Source organism: Zosterops lateralis (genome assembly GCF_965231275.1).
Source record: "Zosterops lateralis genome assembly, chromosome: 13".
NCBI classification, from domain to species: domain Eukaryota; kingdom Metazoa; phylum Chordata; class Aves; order Passeriformes; family Zosteropidae; genus Zosterops; species Zosterops lateralis.
The window spans coordinates 17,875,474-17,892,904 of record NC_139773.1 but is presented as its reverse complement, the minus strand read 5'-3'; the positions used below and the strand labels follow the sequence as shown (position 1 = coordinate 17,892,904).

At 46.2% G+C, this 17,431-nt stretch overlaps 1 protein-coding gene across 1 annotated transcript; it reads right to left on the bottom strand.

Moving 5' to 3' along the window:
• Positions 1–90: 90 nt before the first annotated feature.
• Positions 91–12,695, bottom strand: ANKDD1A (ankyrin repeat and death domain containing 1A). Its single transcript, XM_083870874.1, has 15 exons — positions 12,604–12,695; positions 10,118–10,221; positions 9,394–9,492; positions 8,715–8,813; positions 8,150–8,254; positions 7,810–7,908; positions 7,298–7,396; positions 6,061–6,159; positions 5,626–5,724; positions 5,328–5,426; positions 4,663–4,761; positions 3,266–3,361; positions 2,050–2,251; positions 1,209–1,340; positions 91–963 (listed from the first exon to the last, which is right to left on the bottom strand). The coding sequence occupies exons 1-15, from the start codon at positions 12,635–12,637 to the stop codon at positions 902–904; spliced, it is 1,527 nt and encodes a 508-aa protein (XP_083727000.1). The 5' UTR covers positions 12,638–12,695; the 3' UTR covers positions 91–901.
• Between the last annotated feature and the right edge of the window lie 4,736 nt (positions 12,696–17,431).

Sequence of the window (17,431 nt, the reverse complement as noted above, 5' to 3'; positions counted from 1 at the left end):
CCAAGAAAACAGCAGCCAAGCTCACTGCAGTCCTGGTTTGCCTCTACAAACACCTCTGGAAATGAAGAAAATCACCACCACCTGCTTGAATTCCTCTCAAGCTTTAACTACAACGTTGTACTGGTTTAGGTCTAAGAAAGAATGCTGTAGTATTTTTTTAATAAAGATGAGAAGATATAAGTTGCAACTTTAAAGGGTAAAATCTATATTTATTGAATTAGACATTATTTTCCCCTTGAGATGCTGTAAAAAATAAATATGAAGGATTACATGACAAAAAATTTTTGAAAAGGTTAGTCACTTATTTGATTTATAAACAGTACCTTTTCATGTACATTTATAAACAGCATATATTAAAATTCTTCTCAAATGTTTTGTGAAGTGTCAAAGTTAAAGATCCCAACCTCTCAGGTTCCAAAAGGACCAAAGAGTAGCTTTGATTTTGCTTAAGTTCTCCTCTTATGGTGGGAATGTATAGACATGCCTAAGACATGAGACCCCTCCCGCCCCTCCACAAATAAGGTAAATAAAGAGCATTCCTGAAAACAAAGCCTTTGCCCTCATTAACTTAAAAAAACTTGACAATTGGAAATTTATATATAAAAATGTGCTGTAGACAAGTTACAGTAAAACTGTAACATTTCCTGATGCAGTATGACAAGTACGGCTCGCTCACCAAACTCATTGCAGTACCCAGACCATTTGAAATTGCTGATAAAAATCTCCCATATAGAGATATTTTTGACCATGAGCACTAGTTTTACCCTTGTCATTTCCTGTCCAGAAGGCTGCAGCAGTGCCAGCAGTTTGTGACAAGAAGCCCTTGGGTTGCATCTGCCTTCTCTCAGCAGCAGCAAAGTGTTTTTCCTGTAGCTGAGACCAGTTGAGGATGCTCCTGGTGTTACATTGCTGTGCACTTCCGTGGAGAGCTGGAGTCTGCATTTGCTTTTTTCCGAATACTTTCTGTAAGAGAGAATGATTTGCTGCACAAAAAAAAAAATAAAGCCATGGCATTATGCACATTTATCAAACTTAAGAGAAAGAGATTACACGTAATGGAAGCAAGGGGGCAGAGCAGGTGCTTTCAGCTCATGTGAGTTTGCTTCACTGAAGTTTTCCTCTGTGTATGTTGTCTAAGCACAGAATCTGGGTAAATTAATTCAAATAATGCTCAGTGTGCATTATTTGAAGGAAGACAAAACTATTACCTGCTAAATCTCTTCTCCCAATCCCCACCAGGCCTTCATACAGTCCCTTGATTGGATTTTCTCCTGCAGTGATCACACCGTGGAGCCAGATCAGCAACATTCTGTGGCCGTGTTCCCTGTAGCTTTTAGTGCCTGGCAGGATCAAACCACAGATGAAATCCCACACTGAGAGTGCATGGCCATGACCAGAGCAGATTTCTGCCCCGGTGGGTTTGCACACCCCTCCCTCCCCTCTGGATTTTACTAGGAGGCTGTAAAGCACGGTTTTAATTCCTGCTTGTGATGTGATTGCTGGATTTGTGTGGTACTTAATGGAGTGGCTATGGCTGAGCTTAGGTTTGTAGCACAGCCTTCCATGGCAATACAGTTTCTGCCTTCAGAGCACAGCTTGGCCCCTTACTCACATCATCCAAACTACAGAGTTCTTGCAACAGCCAAACTAGCAATGATTGGTTTCTGATCCTCAGAACCTGCTTCTGCTAATGTATTTCTTAAATGCTAAAGAATTCACTTCACTACCTTCTTGCCACTCAAAAAAGTAAAACCAACAAGTTTCTTCTGTTCTATAGAACAAGAATTGTAGCAAGAACTCACAGGCCTGCCAAATGTAAGGAGTGAGCCAAGAGCCACTAATTCCCCTGCTTGTGTGCTTTATTCCTAGACAAATTACAGTGTGTAGGTAATTCCACATTCAGTAAAACCAGATTTTTTAACCTAATCTTTTGGTTCCTTCAAATAAAACCAACTGGTTTTCCTCATCCTTTGCTCTTACTGCAGCTTTATCTCCTAGAAACAAAGTCCAAGGAAAGAAAGGAAAACACCTGGGAAGCTTTTTTTATACCTGCCCATTGTTGCTCAATGGCTCTAACATGGTCATCCGTGAATTTCCAGTAATGTGCCAGCTTCTTCCATTCCCCGGGTTTGAGGTACTTAGTGGCTAATCTCCACATGACTGAGCGAATGTGCTGTGTTTCCAGGCTGTGATCCTGCTTAAAGGTCAAGTGCTTTGCCACCCATGAGCCAGGGTCGCTGTTCAGGTTGTCCTGCAAAGCCAGAACAGGGGGAGTCACTTGGTTGACCTGTGGTTCTGCAGCCTCTCACATCCTCAGCTCTGTGGTCCCTGCGAGTTCATTCTGGCACAGCTCATTTTCTTACTCTCTTTATTCTCATTTCACTCTGTGCCCATTAGGGTTAATACACCATTAATGGCCACTTGGATGTGGAAGCCCATGTGGATCACGATTTGCGTTTCTGCACTGCCTTTTATCTGGGGTTTGGGGCAAAATCATTTAATTAAATCTCCTGCTTCCCTGCAACATCAGCTCGTGCTCACAGTGCTTACATACCAGGCTGCAGAGGCTGCACCACGTTCCCTAGGGCTGCAAGGGAAGGCAATGCAAGAGCCTGATACACTGAGCATAATTCCCAAAGCTGCACCTGAACCACAGGCACAGGCCCTCCTTTCCTTCCTTTTCTCCCCTCTAGAGCACTGCTACAGGAAGACAACAAAAATCTTAGGAACATGCAAGGGATGTGACATTGGGCTGTACTTTCAGCTCACTCTGCTCAGCTTGGTTTGGGCACAGGCTTGGGGTAGGCAGGGTTTCAGAGGGGAGATTGGGGCTGAGAGGCTGCACTTTGAGGGAGAAGTTGGTTCTATGACTCCAACAAGAGCTGTCTCCTTCCACTGCTAAAAAACTCTCAAATTCCCATTCTGGTGACCTCAGGCCAAGCATTTTCCTGCTCAGTCCTTCAGCTTCTCCTTCTGGGAAAAGGATCTAATTCTATCCCTTTGGGAGCAGCTGTTAAATAATTTTTGGAAACCTCTATTCCCAGTAGTGCTGCCTGGGATTTCTAACAACAGAGGCCTTTTTAAATAAGGAAAGCCTTAAGTAGATGCTGTTGGCATGGTGAGGACTTCTGTTTTTCTTAAGGGGATGAAAATAGAGGTCAGGCTGCCACGGGATGATGTCCTGTATTTCTTTTTCTTTGACAGCTGGTATGTGGTTTCTCAATGGCGAAGAGAAAGCACAGGGGCTGTTGTGTAAGCTGCTCACCTTCTCCCATTTGTAAAATCGATCAGCTTTGATAATCATGTCCACCAAGATGATGTGATTGCCTCGGGCAGCAACATCCAGAGATGTTTTCCCTTGCTGAAATTAAAAAGGGAAAATGAACTGGAAAAACTTTGCACTTTAGGAGGTACAATCTCCATGCCCACCCACCATCTGCAGCAGCAGGCACATGGACTATTGGTAATGCACCCAGCCAGGACCTGTTCTATACCTGTGAACACTTCAGATGTGAGCTGGTGTCAAGCTCCTGCATTCAGGGCATGGGGAGTAGTTTTCCAGGCTCTGCAGCATCTCCTCTGTTGCTACAAGGGATCTGCCTATTTTGCAGGAGCTTTTGCAGGAAAAGCTTCCTGCAACCCACCAATACGAGAGCAACCATGAGAGGACCAGCTCAGCTCTGCAGTCCAAGGCATTTTATAGCCTTTTACGCAGCAGGTTTGCTGACACATGAAACCAAAGTGATTTATACAACCTCATTAACTTTACAGGCTCCAGATACACATGATTAGAAATGGTCTCCTAGGAGAAGCACAGGCTGATGGGACTATGAAAATGTGGCTATGTTCCTTTCATGAATATGATTTTGGATTGGGCACAGGGAGATTTTTATTTCTATCAAAAATCAGAAGGCAAAAATGAACGAGATTTGAAAGTTGCATGAAGGAAAGAGAGCCAGCCCAGGCACCAGGCATAACAGGGAGAACAGTTCTAGCCTCAGATGTGAGCAGAAACCCAATTTCATACAGAAAAGTGTGAATGTGTCCCCTGTGCTGAGTGTCATCACAGTTCCACAGAGTGCTGAAAGGTGACATTCATCACAGCTGAAGGCCAGTTCAGCCAGGTGGCTTCAGGTCTGCACTTGCTCTAACCCACTGTGATGACAAACACAATTTAATCCCTGCCCAAGGGCCTCCAGTATCTTTTGGGCATGTTTTCAGGCCTCTTGAAATTCATCTGTTGATTTCATTAAATGGCAAAAGCCCCAGAACCGTGCCAGATCTATACCAAAAGATCCTTTCAACATATTAGAACATGTGTGCTGTCATTTTTCAGGTGTATTACTTATCACTGTTTGAGGAAATCTTTGGTATTACTGTTCATGATGGTACAAGTAGAAGGAACTAGAACAACTTTGAGAAGGAAAGCATTGTCCATTGTGTTATCTATTTTCTACCTGTCTAAGAACCAGTCTCTTCTTTCCTGGAAAACACATCAAAATAACCTACTTAGCCATGTTTTAAAGGCTTTTCTCTGGAAATATCTAAATTTTATTACTAGCCTTCCTTGAAAATTATGAAAAACATTAGCAAAGAAGGCTATCTATGTATATTTTCCCTCCATACTCCTACAGACACTTTTTCACCCATGGAGACCTTTACCTTGTCTGTTAGCTTCAGATTAACTCCTGCAGTGAGAATCATCTCAGCAATGTCCTGCCTGCCGTGCTCTGCAGCGATGTGGAGTGAGGTCTGCTGCCTCTGGGGAAGGAGGGAGAAAGGACCACACTTCAGAGAATGACAAGTGTGAGGCTGGAAGGACAGAACACTACCAGGAGGAGCCTTGGGACTGTTTAATGGAAAAATTGAACACAAAATGCGTCAATTTTATGGTAGCGTCAGAAGAGAACATTGCTACAAGTGTGAAGATTAACAGAAACAAGCTACACAAAGCCCCTCATTCAGAAAAATTACAATTTGGTGAGACAACCAGCTACCTCCAGGCTTCCCTCCTATTCTCAGCCCTCCAAACATTTTGTAGAATATCTTCCATCTTGAAATTTCTCCTACCTGCTTCCAGCAAGGAGGAGAGAGCCTGACTATGCAATGTTGCAGGGCACACAGCACAGTCCTCATGTTGAACACCATCAAGCGATTACCTCACTGCAACACTTAGAATCATCTCACAGGTTTCACATTTCCTAAGCTGCGCCTCCAGGTTCTCCACATTTTAAAGCACTCCTCTTTAATCCTGTCCCCAAGGTGATAAAATCCCCCATGAAACTGGTTCACATTTCAAACACAAAGAACAGGAGCTGCAGTCTTACATTATCTGGAATGTCAAGGTCACACCCTGCACTGATGAAGAGCTTCACCATGGCTGGGAAGTTCTGCAGGACTGCGATGTGTGTTGCTGATGCATTTTGCTGTGGAAAGAAGATCCTGCACTTAGGGAGAGCTTAGCTCATAGCACTGAAAGGACCATGCTGTGCCCAGCATATCCTATTCTATCACAGCTGATGGGGATTCTGCAGCACTGGTCCTTCCAGAGCTGCTTTGTGCTCTTGAACAGCTCCACAAACTGGTTTTACCTTGTTAGTGGTGAGAGCACTGAGAGGGACTCACATGATTGAGAGCATCTGTGTGTATCCCTGCATCCATGAGAATCCTGGCTATCTCCTCATAGCCATGCAGTGCTGCATAATGAAGGCAGTTCATCTTTTTCTGAGAGGCAAGGCAGAAGAGAGGAGTGTTACCCAGGGCTTCTTCCCAGAGGCTGCAGTTGTTACAGACTACCCACAAAGAGCTCCCTGCTCCCTCCTGCAAGAGTCCTATGGCCCAGCACTGACAAATTCATGGAGATTGTCTCCAGCCCAACCAGTCCCAGTGACCTTCATCTGTACAAAACCACATTTACCTTCCTCTGAACTCCCTCTGCTATTCCTGAATGCAGGGCTCCACATGACCTCTTTCTATAATGGGTGACCTGGGAAGCCAGAGGTCCCAGGCATAAATCCACAAAGTAGGGATTGGGAATGAAAACACCTCCATGGAGCTAACCTGGGTTTGGGCATTGACATCAGCTCCTGCTTCCACGAGCAGCTTCACACAGTGGCTGTGTCCCCCCTCAGCAGCCAGGTGCAGAGCTGTGAGTCCTTCCTGCACAAGGCAAGAAAGGACACAAGCAGCATTTCTGTAGACAAGGCTGAGACAGAGCAGCAGAATGAGTCAGACTCTACCCCATCTTCTGAACCCATGACATGTTACAGTACCAGTTCTGAGGGCCAGGGATCTCCAGTTGATTGTTACAGAAAGAGAGGACACAATTATCTGCCCTGAACATACCAGAGTACTGCTCTGTCCTGAATGTCACTGGCTGTGGGCCATAAGACAGACACTGTGTTCACCAACTTTCCTCCCCTACAGCCAATCAATAAACCAAAAGGGATTTCGCATGGACAATGAAGACAAAACATGCTCCTGGAATAGCCCAGAGACAGAACTGGAAACCTGTGACCCTCTATCACTGGTTTTCCCTTCTGAGGATTGCAGCTCATTTCATTACAAGAAAAAAAGAAGCAAGCAAGCAGAATTCCTAAGTGATTTAATGTGGTTTTATCATTGCTCTTTGCACAAAGGGCAGCTCATGTGAGGGCAGACAAATGCTGCCAGTTACCACAGAAGTTGGCTCCCCCTTTCCTTCAGATCTTAATCACAATCAAATACACTTTTCAAAGACAGTAACCAAATAAGACTAAAAAAAAGATGCTGATAAACTTAATTGGGAGTGTGCCCTGGAATAAATAACAGTGATACTAAGCCAATATTTGCTATCTAAGTCATTAACTGTGTTCCAGCTACATAATTTTCCAGAGCGGACCTGTCAAAAGAGCGATCTCAAACAGAAGGTCCATATGTTCAGTGACTAAGTCAATACTTTAAAGCATGGTGAAGTTTAGTTTAAAACACACTCAATAACCATTTAGGCCCTTGAATGTACAAGGGTCAGGGAAAGAAAGGGAGATTAAATGGAGTGATAAGGTAGGTGAGCAGATACAGCAGGAAGAGGAGGCAATGCTTTAAAGATGGAAATTGGTCCAAGACGGATGTCACCTTTCACTGATATTCTGCAAGTGTGACCTGCTTTTACCCACATAGGCTTTAGATAAAATCAGCTATTTTCTAGACCTCTCTTGGCAATACTGGCTTTTCAGCCTGATGGCTGTGGCAGTAGAGTATTTCTAGGGAGGAAAAGGGCAAAACTGATGTGGTTTTGATTTAATTTAAGTGTACTTACTGAGTTTTTTTCATCAAGGTCCACTCCAACATCTATAATCTTCTCCAGCACAGAGAGGTGTCCATTTTTAGCAGCCAAATGCAATGCTGTATTTTCTTCCTGAAAGTAAACATTACTTTATAAATATATGTTTTACAGGACTGATTGTTCATATACCACAACTTTGCACAGAGTATATCCAGCGTGGCTGAAAAGGAGGTTGTAACCAGTAGCACAAATATGAAGCAATCTTCCTACAGTTGAAGCAGTGAGGGAAGAATCCGTCCTACGTTAAACTGGAGCATGGTCCACCAGGCTTACTGTGTATCCTGCCTGAAAAGCTCTGGAGAGAAATCATGAGCTAAGGAAGAAGTGGATAGAGAAGAAAAGCCCTGACATACCACAGCCATAGTAACAACTGTGGACAACTTGCCTGCCTGAGCCTCATTTGGTAGTATTCTGCTCCCTGTTTTTCACATCCCGTAATCCCTGGACTTCACCTCCCTCCCTTGCATGTGGTTTCATGCCTGCACCTTGTCTTTGGCACTGTGAGAACAGCCCAGTCGAATGAGGAACTCCACCACCTCCAGCTGCCCGTACTCTGCGGCCAGGTGAAACGCTGTCCTGTCCATCTTTGAAAGGAAACAGAGAAACAAAATGCAAAAGGCTCAGAAAGCACAAGATCAGATCATCTGCTGCAAGAAGCTTGACCAGAGCCAGAATGCTCATGATCCCTAAGTTCACTTTGCAGGAAGATTTCTGGGAGAAGCATCTGACTCTGATTCTCTTCCCGAGATCAAGGGCAACAGTCCTGCTAAGCTCAGCAGGGCAAGACCAGACTTCATGAAACAAAGCTGTGAAGACCCTTCCTACCTTGTCTGTCTCATCCACACACACATCCTCCAAGTCCTCCATGATGAACTCCATGATCTGGATGTGTCCCCTCTGAGCTGCACAGTGAAGCAGGTTCCTGCCATTCTGGAGAGGAGACAAAGGACTGCTCATTCAACAAGTCCAAGACTGTGGGACAGTCAGTCTCTTTTGACAACACTTGTTTCTGTTAGCAAAGGCCCATTTCATCCCTCCCTGCACCTGTAGGGCTAAACTCCTTGTGCTGTAGACCACAAATTATGACTGAAATATTAATACACCTTTTCCCAGACAAGGTCTGTTTCAGAATACAAGGACTGCTGATTCACTAAACCCATTCCCCATTTCTGTAACACCTTCCACATCAACACTGCACAAACATGAGGTGAGGAAGCTGTGTGCATCTCTAGAGCTCCAATTATCACCCCTGCTTCAGGGATAAGTCAGAGTGCAGATGGCAGACCCCAGAGCAGATGCTGTCACACATGACTGAGCTCCAGGTAAACCTCTCTCTGTCCCCCAACACTGTCTAGAGCCAAGTGATGGATCCACACAGGGAGACCCTCACCCTATTGACATGGTTAATCTTGGCCCCAGCATTGACAAGGATCTGCAGGACACGGAGGTGGCCAAACCAGGCAGACAGGAGAAGAGCATTCATTCCAAACTAGGCAAAAAAGAAAGATACTTACAGTTAAACTGCAGCCACCACCATCCCCACCCTGGAGGGAAGGTGTCCTCTTAGCTTAATGAAGTTTTCCAAATCTATTTGTTTCTCACTGGTATATTTTTTAGTTGCGCTTTCTCCAGTTATTATTATTCCTGTCATGGATATTCACAGCAATTGAGCAGAGACCTGCTTCTTGGCAGCTACTACCTATTTAATGGTGTTTATTAGCCTGGCTGTATGGGGGAGAGAAAACTTGTTGGCTGCCACTGTCATCCCACAAGCCTCATCAACACAATGAGAAGCCAAGCATCCCCATGCTCTGTGGAAAACTTCACAGATTCTACCAGCCTATTCCAAGTCACTGTGCATGCAAGGAAAAGGCCAAAATACAGAGCACAGACACATGTGCCAACAAGCCTTGCTCCAGCCCCTTGCTCAGCAGGTGCAGCGTGCCACCCTGTGCCACCCACCCAGGGCTAAGGTGCAGTGTGTAACTGCTGGCCCAGCACCCAGTCCCTGGCGCTGCCCCAGCACTGAACACATCTGCAGCACATGCAAGGGAGAGTCGCCTCTGTACACTGTCCTCATCTTCCACAGGGACGTCGTGATCCAGGAGCAGCCGCACGGCATCCACGCTCCCTGCACCCGCAGCCCAGTGCAGGGCACTCCGGTTTGCCTGGAAGGGAAGGACAGAGGCAGGGAAGGCTGATGGATGCACAGTGTGTATGTGTCCACCAGCCCTTCTGAAGGCAAAAATATCCTTGGCTATCGATGGAGCCAGAATTTCTCACATTATGCAGAGTTTTCTTTGGATGCAGCTCTCTGTCTCTGCTCTCCTGTCAGGCAGACAGGTGTTAGTCACCTTCTGCTCAGGATCTGCAGTTCTGGGCTATACTGAGAGCACAGAGTGAAGAACACTGCTGACCATAAATGGACAGATTGAAACACGAGGGATGGGTGCAATCCATGAGCCTACTAGTCAACAAGTAAAGACCTGCACCAGAAACAGAGTTTGTCCCACAGTCTTACTGTACAGAGACAGCAAAATCAAAGCCTTTAGTGCAATCAATGTGTATTTAGCACTTGCAGCTTTCCAGTGTGGCCACGATGATAGTGCTGGGGGTCTCAGTGTGTTGTGAAAACTGCTTGGTTGCTACAGGCCATATTTGGCACTGGGTGTTGTATTTCAAAGCTTTGACAAATTAAGCAGTTAATGAGAGGAGTAGTGTTAAAGAGCTGCAGTTCTGAAACACACCCTCAGCATTTCCTGAAGCTTGAAGGTGGAAAAACCCAGGACTCACATTGTTTTTGGCTTTGATGTCAACTCCTCTCCTGATGAGTTCCTCCATCCTGGCCGTATCATTTCGCTTCGCTGCATCGTGGAACTCCTTCTCTGACTGAAGCACTGCAGCGGAGCAGAAGAGTGAGCATTAAAACAGTGCTGGCAAGGAGCATGGAGCAGCATGCCCCAACAAACCTTCCCTTCATCTCACCGGCCGTGTGGCTTCAGGGAAGGATGACTACAAGAAAGAGTCTTCCAGGAAGAATCCCAGCCCTACAGATGTTGGCATGTTTGCTGGATTTATATTCTACCACTGTCTCTCCTTCCCAGACTACCCCTGTGCCACACCAGTGCTCTTCCAGTCCTACCCACTTCTCTTCTAATTCAGTGTCTTTCTCTGCATGGATTTGCTCCAGCTGCAAAACCTTTTGATCCATGAGGTCCATATCTTCTGGGCACCCTCAGTATGAAGGCTCTGAGATGACACAGACCTTTTCCCCTTTCCTTCATCCTTCCTCCTACATCCCACTGCTCTACAAGGAGGCCTTTACACATGGTCCCCCTCCAGGCAACCTGAACCAGCCAAGCAGCACAAAACTGCCAGCCTGGCCTGTGATTAGTGTTGCATCTCTTAATAAACCGTGGCAGTTCTGCACATAACTTACCATGACTGGCAGTATTTGTCCTGCACAGTTAGGCACAATTTAAGAGTGTTTACTCTCCATGCTGGGCCTTGCCCCAGCAATCTTCTCCTTGATTGAATAAACCTTCCTGCCAAGAAACAAGAGCAAGGCTGTGACTGCCACAGCCCAACAGGGAGGCTCTGAAGGCTTTTTGGCAAGGCTGGTGTCAGCGTTTGTTGGACTCAGTCTCTGTCCCAGTGCTTTTGGGGAATTCTTTCAAGAAGTGGTTGAGTCAGACTTTGGCCTGTCACATCCCACTGGAGAGCTGGCCCAGAGGCTCTGCTCTCTTCTACATTTCTGCAGAGCCCAGGCTGCAGCTTGAGGGGCTCAATGCTACTTCAGTTTGTTCCAACATATCAACTGCATACTAACCACATGCCATACAAAAGGCATCAAAACATATTATTGTTCCAATTCCACCACACTGAGGGACACAAACAGGAGATTTGCTGCCTAAATAGCACTATTAATCTCTTTGGAGGGCACAGAAGAAAGGCATCCCTATTGTGGACTCTTAGAGCAACAGAGGTATAATCTCATCCTCCAGTTTCCATTCCCTTGCCTTCAAACAAAAAAACTTTAGCCCAAGAAAAACACAAATAGCACAAATTTTAATGCTAGACAGGATCATTCAATAGTGTGTTTATCCACTTAACAGCAGACATGGTCATCTTAGAGTGTGTATTCAAGAGTGCTGGACCTGCTTTTACAATGAAGGCAGTAGGATTTGGACATTGACTTCTGCAAGAAACAAGATTTCTAATACTGTATATTAAGACTCTTTTATCACCTGGTCAGCTGTGTTAACAGGATTGCATTTCACCCTCCATGGACCCTTCATTTGAAAGGAAATATCAAGAGAACTTGTGAAAAACACATTGAGTTTTTGTTAATTATTAACACCAATGGCTACACACATACCACCTCCTTGCACATGCTTATCTCCTTTCAGTGGAATAAATCCTATGTTTCAATTAAGAAAACTCTGCTGACCCTGCTCTCCAGGTGACAGAAATGTGTTCTTACATTTTATGGTCACACAAAGCATCATTCTCGAGAGATACCAAACCACCTTAGTTATTCTTTGCACTAGCTGTGAAGATGCAGTAACAAATCTGGCATCATTAACACCATAGAAGCCGCAATTTATTTATTTTCAGCAACACATGAGTAACAGTTTGATGGTCTGAGTTTCCTATTTAAGATCCACAGTGTAAATGCACTTCTCATCATGGCATGCACCTGTCCAACAGCAACATTTCAGTGGGTATTTAGCAGTTTTCCTTCTCTTTCAAGCTCAGATTCCATGGTACTTCATAGCTTGTTGAATAGGAATTCAGTTACTGAATAGGAATTCAGTTATCACGAACACTGTGAGAAACATTTCAAATTATTTACCCTCAGTGCAATGCACCAACTCACAGGCAGTTTATTATGCAAGAGACGTAGAAAAGCAGCAAAGGAGGCGAAAGAGATGCAAATAAACGTGCCAGACCCATCCACCGGGCCCTACCTGGGGTACAGGACACAAAGATAACACGAGATGGGGACCAAAGGGGCCAAAAACCCCAAGTGAGGGATACCAGAGCCATGTGCAGCATCCCAGCGGTGCAGGATGCCTTGGGGCAACAGCAGCCTTGATTCACAAGTAGATTTATCCACCTGTTTTTTTTTCCGAGCGGATTTTTCAGCTGTCCCGTTATTTCTAAGGGCATCCCGGCTCTGCCTCTCAGCCCCCCCGCCTGCCCCCGCCACATAAATCCCCCCTCAGGGCGCTGAGCCCCCACCCCGCTGGGGCAGCCCCCGCCTCGGCCCCACTCACGGGTGTCGCCTTCTGTCGCCAAATCGTCCCCCATGTCGCGACAGAGCGGCCCCGCCGCCGCCGCCTCAGGGCGGGCTGAGGAGGCGCGTCCCCGCCGCCTCAGGGCGGGCTGACAGGCGCGTCCCCGCCTCCTCACAGGCCCCCTCGCCGCCGCTGATCTGCTCTTTCGCTTCTCTTTCGCTTCTCTTTAAAGCAAAATATTATAAAACGAGCCCGTTTCCCGGCAAATGCGTTGTTTTCGGGCCGTTTGGGGAGGATTTGAGTGGGGACAGACATCCAGCTGGTGCCATTTGGGCCGCCCTTCGCCTCAGCGCGGCTCTGCTGAGCGCTGCTGCTTCGAGGTGGTGGGCGGTTTAATTTTAAATTATTTTAATTCTGTTTCCAGATAAATTTGGTAGGAGAGGTATTTCTAATCAGTAGGGAATACGGGGGGTTGTTTTTGTTTTCCCCTGAAAGCAGGGCTCAGGGATTGATGTTTCCCAGGGATGAGGTGCTCTTGGTGCCTCACCTCCCTCAGCAGGTGCAGGATGGGGCAAAAGGGCTTTTTCCTTCAGAGTTTTAGTGAATTCTCCAGTTTCAGCCTCTGGAATGGTTTTATCTTTTATTTTGTTATCTATTTTGATAGTATGATAAGGAAGAAGCCGGGGTCAGCTGAGGTTGAGGGGATAATCAAGTCTGTTTCTGACAGATTTCTGTGGGTCCTCCAGAGTACTGAAATACTGCTTCCATCTCTGGGGGTCCCAAACATAAGAAGGACTTGGAGAAGCCGGAGTAAGTCCAAAGAAGGCCACAGAAATTCCCCAAGGGCTGTAGCACCTCTGGAGCCAGAGCTGGGGGTGTTCAGCCTGGAGAAGAGACAACTCTGGGGAGACCTTATATGAAGTCCCATCCCTGGAATCATCCAGGGCCAGGTTGGACAGGGCTTGGAGCACCCTGCGATAGTAGAAGATGTCCCTGCCCATGGAAGGTGATGGAACTGGATGATCCTTAAGGTCCCTTCCAGCCCAGACTATTCTGTGATTCTTTGCTGCTGGTCTCAGGGTAGGAGAGGTGACATCAGGTTTGTATCTCCTGGACCATGCTGGCCCACAGATGTGGTCCTTGTCAGGACTCCCTGGACAAGTCTCCTGGAGAAGTGTCTCTGTCTGTACCACTGATTTTGGCCGTGAGCTCACTCTGATGCCTGTCACCACATGAGGGTGCCAGTGCTGTTCACCTGCCACCACTTCCTGCTCTAGCAATAAAGTCCAGGGTGAAGATAGGGCTGCTTCCTGGGCTCGGGACAGTTTTGGGGTACATCCCGATCTCAGGGATCCTTGTGTGGGATCCTGTGAGAGAGCGTGGAGCGTTTGGTGTGTTGAGAGATGGGGGGAGGTGGGTGATGTATTGGGGTATGCAGATAAGAAGAGACCCTCTGCTTCTCCAAACTTGTCCCTTTGTGTGCACAGCTACACCAGAACTGTCTTCAGGGCAGGGAGACGGTGGTTTCCATTTCACTGAAACCCTTCACTTAGGGATTGAGGAGCCAAGTGTTGCTGATACAGTTGGACCACTACGGCTTGGCCTGCCCAGCTGTGAAACGAGGAGGTGGACCCTGAGCTCTTGAGCAAATACAGAATGTGCAGGGGAGGGTTATCGGTAGCTACTGCTCTCAGAGATTTGGATTCGTGCTTTGTTTGCCTTTTATTCAAACTGAAGTAAAAACAAAACAAAACCCAAAAAAATCACACACATCCCGCCCCCCCCCCCCCCCCCCCGGTAGGAAAAGTGAACATAAGGTCTGTCTGGATAAAGGGGAAGCCCTTCTTTTGTACAGTAGCTTAGTGGGTAGAGCGTCCTCCCCGAGGAAAGGGGAAACCTGGACTTGATCCTTGTTTCTGCCGGAGGGGAGATGCAAACCTCGGGCCACACAAGACCCCAGAGACCACCGTAAACAACAGGCTGCAAAGCATGTCTGGTGCGGAGAGTTTTTCTTGCTTTTTCCTGTTATTTTAAATAATTAATGATTTGATGGAGCAGGGAGTGGAGAAGGCAGGTGTCCCGTTTCCCTGGAGAGCAGTCTGTGCACCCGGCAAGACGGAGTCTTGCTCTTTCTCGATTAATATTTAAGTGTCTTCAGACAAACTGGAACGGCGCCAGCAGGAATGACTGAGAAGGGCTGAGCCCTTCCCACTGGGTATCCTGGTGCCTGGGGGCTGGGGGAAACAGCCCTGAATAGGGCAGGGAATAATCCCTGCTTGCACGGACTATGGGGGGAACTGTGCATCCCAGCCTTAGGTGGGACCTCTGGCTCTTGCTAGCCTTTTGTTATGCTGTAAGAGATCCTTGGATGGAAAGCTGTCTGGATTTAACCTGCCACTGTTAATGTCATTGTCTTCCAGAGCTTGAATCAGCCAGGACTCATCACCCACGGCTCTCCTGCGGGTTAATGCTGATCTCGGAGGAGGAATAGCGCAGATGCACTGAGAGTTCGCATCTGTTTGTGAGCTTGGATGTTTCCAGCAGGCAGAAAAAAAAAAAAAAAAAAAAAGGCAATGTAGGCAGTTCCTTCTGTCCTTCCCGAAGCGGTATGTGTTCAGGGGTGGAAGGCACCAAGACTTTCTGCTGATACTAAGTACAGAATGCTGCGACAATTTATTAACGGCACTGAACATTCACCTAGCGATCCATTTATTAGCTAACAGACCTAAAAGAGCTCTTGGATTTTTCCACTAATGTAGCATAAAGAATGATAGGGGGAGGAAGTAATCTGAGCCCTTTTTTGCAATATATTCCAGACATTGACCCCATCTTCAAAATGGTGTTAAAATCTTTTACTTTATTTCACTTGAAGAATAATTTTAGCTGAGCCAGCTTTGTGCTCTTTCTCACTTAGAAGTGAAGCTCTCTGTCAGAGAATTTTGTGCTCTTATTTTGCATGCACGGTTTTTATGTATTGCTTTAGGATAATCATTATTTTTGATCATTTAAGCCAGGCTGCTTAAATCTATGTAATTTTAAAATGTGCCTGTTAGCTCCCTGGTTTAGTTGTATACACTGTGATTTTCAAGCCAGTCAGATTTGCAGTTAGCCATGTAATACAGCCCACAAACCAGTATGTGTTTATGCAGAAACAGTTGCTTACCTAGAGGTTTAGCAAATTGGACTTTAATTTATAATCTTCCTTTGGAAGCAAAACTGGAAGGTGACTCCTCCTGCCTGCAGCTGCCTGTAGTTTGGGAAGCCAAGCTTCTGCTTTTCTGCCCACAGCAGTGGAGCCTGCTTTGAGGAGCAGCTTCCATCCTTGGAGGATTGTCTTTTCTGGCATATGCTGCCACAGACAGGAAATTGAACATTGCACGGGAGAGGGGATGACCACGTTCCTCTTTCAGTGCTGATGGACTGTTTTTATGTGACAGGGTGTCAAACAACCCAGTGTGCTGAGATAGCAACCGTGGCAGCACCTGAACGAGATCTTTGGGCACTGTGGTACACAGCTGCCATTGATGAGGAACTGTGTGTTTGTGCCTCTTTATGTCCCTGCTGTGAGTATTCAAAAGGGACCAACCATGCTAGTTCTGTTTTCTTTCAGATATGTCCCATTAGAATGGGATACACGTTACAGCTCTGGCTACATGGCTTCATGTGTGGCTCCAGCTTATTTATTTTTTGTCTGGGTTTGGCTTTTAGTTGTTCTGTAGACTAGGTTATTTTTGGTGCTTTCTTTGATAACTCTGTTCCTGTGACATGCTGCGGAGCCAGAACTCCTCTGGGAACATCCCAGAAATGCACACAAACATCAGCCCTGTAGCTTCTAACACTCAACATATGAAGCTTTCAGAAGGCCTGGACACCTAACGGGACTCCACAAACCCACTCTGGAAGCCCGAGAAAGATTCCAGTACTTTCCTCAAAGGCTGCATTCATTTCCTTGCAAGGCTTCCACAGAGGAACAGCTTGTTAGAGGGACCTGTGGAGCTTGGAAGCTTTGCCAATAATAATTCAAGCCCAATTCTGCAGTCAAATATTTAGCTAAACAGAGACTGTCTGATGACTGGATTAAACACAGGCTGCATCTGAGTGAGCTCGACATTTCAGGTTTTTGTCAGTGTCCATTTCACGAGCCTATAATTCCATTTTTCCTGTCTTCTCAGACTCGGCTCATGCTGTGTAATGTTTCAGGCAACACAGAATGGGGCATTTCAGCAGAGCTGTTGCTCCTAGCTCAGGAAGCAGCCTGAATCACAAAGTGATGTTCTTTGCTTTAGGCTTAGGAATAATCCAGTATTATGGGATTGGGAGGAAATCATGTTAGAGAAACTGAAGGGTTTGTTTGTCAGTAAGAAAAAGTCTCAAGGAACCAGGCAGAGATGTCAGAGAAGGTTGGTGAGTGAGCCTTGCCAGTGTGCTGCATGGTGCTGACACAGATAGCTCAGTCTGTATTAACAGCAACTGGAAGTTTGAGCTGGTGATTTGGCACTTCCCTCTCCTGTCACTCTCACTTCCCAAAGCTGATAGGCCTTTAAATCCCTTGTAAAGATAAATGATCTTAAGCTTGTATGTAGCTTTGAAAGTGAAGCTTGCATGTAATTAATGCTGTGGCAGGGGTTGTTCCTGACCTTCAGGCCACTCCTGTTGATCCCTGACCTCCACATGGAGCTTACTGACATGAGTCCATTGTATCTTCCAATTCAATATATTCTCCTACCAGCTGTGGAGAATTGGGCTCACATCTATCCTGCAGGAATATGTGAGAGGCAGAAAAATACCTCCCCAGCATCTCCCCACCTTAGAAATAACTGTAGGATAAAAAAAATTGTTATTTCTGTGATGCTTGGCGGAGGGAGGT

Excerpts from the sequence above, each read along its gene's own strand:
- ANKDD1A (XM_083870874.1), bottom strand. The coding sequence starts at position 12,637 with ATGGGGGACGATTTGGCGACAGAAGGCGACACCC. Across the intron at positions 7,909-8,149 it reads GTGTGGATGAGACAGACAAG|ATGGACAGGACAGCGTTTCA; the intron begins GTAGGAAGGGTC and ends TTCCTTTCAAAG. Across the intron at positions 2,252-3,265 it reads GATTTTACAAATGGGAGAAG|GACAACCTGAACAGCGACCC; the intron begins GTGAGCAGCTTA and ends CTGGCTTTGCAG.